Source organism: Dermacentor andersoni, chromosome 3 (genome assembly GCF_023375885.2).
Source record: "Dermacentor andersoni chromosome 3, qqDerAnde1_hic_scaffold, whole genome shotgun sequence".
Lineage (NCBI taxonomy): Eukaryota > Metazoa > Arthropoda > Arachnida > Ixodida > Ixodidae > Dermacentor > Dermacentor andersoni.
In genome coordinates this window covers 77,016,192-77,022,191 of record NC_092816.1, presented here as the reverse complement: position 1 = coordinate 77,022,191, position 6,000 = coordinate 77,016,192, and the positions used below count along the sequence as shown (strand labels likewise).

The following is a 6,000-nucleotide window of genomic DNA, read 5'->3' as shown; positions in this document are numbered from 1 at the left end:
TACCTTTCGCCCTTTTATCCGACACCTTGTTGTCTGAAATAAATAAAGATTATTATTATATATTATATATAATACAGCCGTGTGAAGGCACTCACCTTTCTTGTTACCATGCGCACGTATTCAAATCGACCATTGGCGATCGATGATTTCATTCACCGCTTGCAGGGTGTTGTAATCATTGCTCAGGTACACAACGCTTTTCAGTTGGTAGCACTGAAAACGGGCTTTCAGAATGTTTGAACTTTTCTTGCGCGGTATACTAAGAATTTTTCAAGCACACTTTGTGAACTGAGGCGTGCGTCTTTTGGCGAAAATTCGCGCAACTAGCGCAACCATTGTGCTTCGCTGTTTCTGGGGGGAGAGAGAGAGCAAACAATAAATGAAAGGTAGGGAGGTTAACCAGGACTGAGCCCAGTTCTCTACCCTACACTGTGGAATGGGAAAAGGGGACAGAAAGATTGAAAGAAGAGAAAGTCCACTGGGGATCTGATGAATGTCATGTTCGCCTAATGCGAAATCTTGTATTTACCGGCTAACTCTGGGCAATATTTCTGTGGCCTACGCTGCTTCCTTCTTCGAAGTTCCGCGCTATCTTTTTGAAGCGTGCTCGAGAGAAATAAAACCACTAATAATCAAAAGGTAAACTTAACGACGGACAGCCGCCGACTTTTTCTTTTTTTTTAAGAGTATCATTCAGATATGACGGAGTAACCTTGTGCCCTAAGTTCCAGCTGGGGCTCTGACCATGAAAAAAAAATCTTGTGTTGATGCGCCGTAATTACATGCAGCATGTTTTTTTTTTTCCGGGGGGAAAAGTTCATTAGTAAGATCTTGATGAGGGCTAGTTGGTTCATATTAAGAACTGAGGTTAAACAGCGCGAATAAAACAAGGACACGAGGCTTGCCTTTTGATTATTAGCGGTTCTATTTCTCTCGAGCACGCTCCAAAAAGCCAGCGCGGAACTTTTAAGAAGGAAGCAGCGCCAGTGAGCGTCTCTGTTGAGTAATGAAAAAGCAAATCAAGCGACGCCTTCTGTTCGATCCTGAGAAGGTAGACAACACCGCCGCAAAAATATCGCCTCCCTTAGAGTTAGTCGGTAAACACAGGATCTCGCATTAAGCGAAAACGACATTCATCAGATGCCAAGTTTAATGTACATGGTACTTCAAACACACAGACACGCATCAGACACACGTGTACGTAAATAAATAACTGAGAAACACACTTAAAACGGTTGGTAAATGGCCTTTATTACCAGAACAAATGCCAAGAAAAAAAACACTAGTTTGAGCTCGTACCCTTTATCAGTATTTCATCTCCGTGTCATTATACATATATTAGCAAACACTCTGCTGAACTTCATCTTCGCATCAGTTATTACGACTTGCCTCTTGGTTTGCACAAACAATCCTGCAGCGAGGCCTGCCCATCTTGGTCAGAAAAATAAATTATCTACAAGGGTTGTCACGCAGCACGAGTGACGAAGACAACTCTGTCGCTGGGCCACCCCAAAATGTTCGCCTTCACGGTGGTTAGCAGCACTGGGCGCGCAGGCATTCCGCCGGCCCAAGGAATCCACCCTGCGTGAGGGAGCATCTAGTAGCTGTCAAACTCGTCACTGTCATACATTGGTCTTTGCTGCTGGGCGTTGGGAAAGACAACACTGGACTGGCTGGACTGCATTTGAGCCACTTGCTTGCGCTGGGCCAACTCCTGAACGGAAAGCACCTGCAAAGGAGGTTTGCGATGCCACGTTCAAACAACGAACGCAATGACGTGGAAAACGATAGGCACGCAAAGCTGTCTTGTGGAATGTTGTGCTCGGAGCCTTTATTCTGTTTATGTCAGATTGCGATGCGATGTTTCATTTGCGTTTTTCTTGTGATACAAATTTATGTTTCTCTTGTAAAAAGAAATAACCGGCACCTTCTCCTGGTACCAACATCATCTTATTTAGCCGCGTCAATAAAAAAAAAAAGAAGAAAGCGTCAGCGCCATCGTGCCGGGGCGTATGTCAGCCTTGACAGCATTGCTATACACGCATGAAGCCACTTCTAGCAGGCCGAGACCAGCAACCTGCGTCGATGCGACAAAACAGAATGCCCCAAGGCCGAGTTTTGGTTGCTCCGTCAGAGTCGCCCGTTGAGCTTTTGACACATGCTGTCCATGTAGACTTTAGTCCCCCCCCTATGCTATTCGGTAATTCTTGAGCATTTTTGAAAAAGAAAGAACGGCCTGCAACAACGCCTTCGACTGCATGGCGTCGCGCGCGCTGCGTATTTCCGTTTCGTCAACGGCGAACGGCGCAAGGACGCTTGTATGCATGCGCGAGTTGCGAGAGAGAAACCTAAACGACTGTGTCTAAGTACTACGGAGGAGTACACGCTTTGCTTCGTTCATCCCTAGGCTATGGCAATGCGCGCTATGCGAGAACCCACGCTCAACTTCCGTCCAAGCTAGATACCAGCGGCCGATAAAGAGTCCGTCACGGGGAAGCATACAGAACAATGAAGTCGCAGTAACAGTGTGTCATTATTACGGCGAAAGCCTTATTTGTCTATGTTGGCGGTGCCCTTGGCGGTGACCTTGGCGAAACTGCGCCGTGTTGAAAAATGGCCGAAGCCGCAAAGACTCAAATCACGTCAAAACATTTTCGGATTGACGTCACGTTTATCGGGGTGGTTCCTGTAAGCAACGTAAATTAGTGGCTTTGTAAAGCAAATTTGATACATTTTGGACTGGGTGGTAATCGAACCCAGGCTTCCCGGGTGCGAGATGACCACGCTTCCATGAAGCCGCGGATGCTTCAAGGTTCTGGTTTACGAATGGTGTGCCTAGTGTGTGCCTGATTGCACACGTAACGCGGACGCAGAGACGCGCTCGTGCCACTGCTCGTGCATTTGTAGTCTCCTTCTACCACCGTTGGCTCCGATGCCGCTCATCATTCCAGCGTTCCCATACTGCTCCTCCCTCAGCGAAGGCGCTGACGGCACTGGCCCACTACCAGTAGGTGCGGCGATTTCAGTTAGTTATGCCTTGTGCTCCGATAGAAACTTGCCCCATTTCATCATAAACGTATCTTAATTTAACAAAAAAAGGGTGCCAAGTCTGCAATCACGCTTTCGCCTTAACGTTTTACAATCGTGTAACACTTGGTTCATTTTTGGATTGATCTGCGGCCGCTAAGGCGGCATCTACACCTAAACCCCAATGCCTGCGCTTCGCGCCGGTTCGCTTCGCTCCCCTTTGCAGGAACTATCCGTGTGAGGCCTGGTGGTGAAGCATAGCTATAGAACAGCTGCCGCGGAAGACAAAGAGGAAGATAATGTAATAATGTAGATTTCTTCTAATGAAAGGGGGGTTGGGGACGGGGAACCTTTCAACACGCATTGGAAGGAATGACCTCCTACTCACGAGTGCGGCGCTGTGACCGCTATGCAACACGAAAGTTTTTTTTTTTTTTTTATGACAAGGAAAACAAAACTGAAGATATATTAAATAGCTACACCCTCAAATCCCGGGCAAACACACATATACGTCCTACAAGTACATCCAATCAGGAGGAGGTTCCTGTGCAGCGTACACCACTTCTCACATAAGCTGCACTTTCGCGATGAAGGATCTCGTAGATCGCGGGCTTTTGTCATGGCGATCGCGCAGCCTAAATCTCCAGAGGCTGTATAAACCCAGCACTATGAACATGTCATAAGGAGGACCGCAAGTATATTTAAACGGTAAGAACGAAATTGAGTATGGCGTGATGTCAATATCTTTTTCTAAGCGTCCGTTGGAGAATGTCCGCCAAAAATATAGCATCTCTACAATCTATGAAACAGTGATCTATGGTCTCGCCACGTGAACAGAGTCGGCAGTTTGTGGACCAGGGCACAAAGTAGCTCCTCGAGTTTAACCAAGTTTTAACAGGAAGTGCTTCCGAATGCAATTTAAAGAAAAGTGTTTTCACTCCAGAAGGTATAGACATTTTACGGACCCGCCTAAGTGCATCATGATAAGGCCGACCTAAATAGTGTGCACGATACAAAGAATCCAGAAAATTTACACTACTAGTGCAGCAGAAATTGCTTTTTGACTCGCAGCGAAAATGTACTCCAGGCTGAAGGTAACTTTCAAGAAAAAAAACGACCTCCTTTAGAAAGCCCCAAGAAGCCGTGGGACACCCTTGGCACTTGATGGCCCGACTACATTAGGAAGATAATGAACTAATCTGAGCTGGAAGATTCCACGGAGAAAGCGATGGTCAGTGTCTCGGAACAGGCGAGAAACAATTTGCCCGGCGAAGCGATGGACTAATCCTAGGCCACCACGTTCAAGGTGGAGGAACAGATTATCGCGCCACATCGATTCAGAACTCGAGCTCCAAATAAATGCCGCACGAACGTAAGTAATCATGGTAGGCGCTCTTCCTTTGCATTTTGGTGCTTTAAGTGTCTATAGCTTACGCAAGAAGCGAAGGCAAGTACAGCTCCTTCGTTTGTTACGCAATCAGGAATTAGATATTGCTGATATCCAAGAAACAAAGACTGAATTCGATGAACGCAGAGAATATCTCTAACTCCATTTCTATATGGCTTTAAAAACTGCGTAAGCCCCGCAATAGGCGTTTCCGCTGGTTGTATGTAATTTCTTATGGAACATTTACGATGTGATTTGCTATATTTGTTTACAGAGAGGGAAGGACCCGCAATATGGCGTGATATTTATATCAGGAGCAAGAGTTTAGATTTTTTGTGTTTATGTCCTGAACAAGTTACGTGAACGAGAATGTTTCTCGTTATCTTTAGAACATCATCTCTGTACTGATTAGGCATTGGTCCTTTTTGGAGACCTTAATTGTGCTTGTAAGGCTCAAGATCGTACGTCAATGAAGCTGGGACTTGATCCAAGTAGTGATGTTTTGCAACGCCTGATCAATGATTATCAGCCTGTGGGCATTGGGGAAAATGAAAAAGCAGGATGTCGCTACACGCATTTCCAGGATATCTCACGTGCAGAACTAGATATAATTTACGTTTCACTTAGCACGCTGCCTCGTATTTATGGTTACACTGTGCACCCTGCATTCTGTAGAGACCATTGCCTAGGCTTAGCTTTTTTTGGTAGCCGTCGACAACAACGTCGGTAGATGTGCTAGGATTTGTGAAAATTTAATAACGAATTACTTTCGCGTCAGTGCTCCCTAAAGCAAGTTACTGAGCTTATATATCATCCGTCATGCCGCGAGGATTTGCCTCCCTTTGCTCTGTGGGAATTATTCAAACAGGAAGTCAAAATGACAGCTATCGAATAATCATCAATATTGGCCTTTGAAAAAAAAGAACAATTACAAAGAACTGCATAGACTTCTGGGCGAATTGCAGGAGCTTGAATGCCTGCATCCGGGTCAACATATAGGTAGGCGATCATAAAATATGTGGCATCAGAGGCCGGTGTATTCCGACTAACATTCATGTTGCGAGGTCGCTGCTAGAGTGTGTAGCTGATACGATTGGGCGGGTACCAATGGTAGACCTAGTTTGGGCTAAACTGTTCGGCAGGGTGAATTCCTATTTAGTGTACTATAGCATATAAATATCGAATCTCGAATCCTTAGAGGTGTCAAAGTACTATGCTAATGGATCGACGAGGCTGATAGTCAACGGTTCTCTCTCCGAACGGATTAGGCTTTTATCATCAGTAAGACCAGGATGCCCTATTTCAACGCTTCTGTTCTACATTTATTTAGAGCCACTCTGTATGCACATTGTGAAAGAAAAATTTTTCCAATGGTTCAAATTGCCGTCTAACGAAATTCGTGTTCTTGCATATACAGACGACGGGGCTGTTTTTATTTATTTTCTTTTGTACTGATTGAAAGGGTATAAAGACTGCTCTTTCAATTACAGAATATTTTTGTGCAGGTTCTGGGGCTAGCGTTAACATGGAAAAAAAAAAGTTCAGGTTTTTGGTTTCGGCTTTGGACAAAAGCCATCACATTACGC

At 45.2% G+C, this 6,000-nt stretch overlaps 1 protein-coding gene across 4 annotated transcripts in view; it reads right to left on the bottom strand.

Annotated features, from left to right (window-relative positions):
* Positions 1–1,230: 1,230 nt before the first annotated feature.
* Positions 1,231–6,000, bottom strand: part of LOC126544610 (uncharacterized) — a 49,122-nt gene continuing 44,352 nt past the window's right edge. For all 4 annotated transcript variants that reach the window (XM_072287219.1, XM_072287217.1, XM_072287218.1 and 1 more), the window contains exon 10: positions 1,231–1,729. In XM_072287219.1, the coding sequence (XP_072143320.1) occupies positions 1,598–1,729 (132 nt within the window). In that variant the 3' untranslated portion in view covers positions 1,231–1,597. The remainder of the gene's footprint in view (positions 1,730–6,000) is intronic.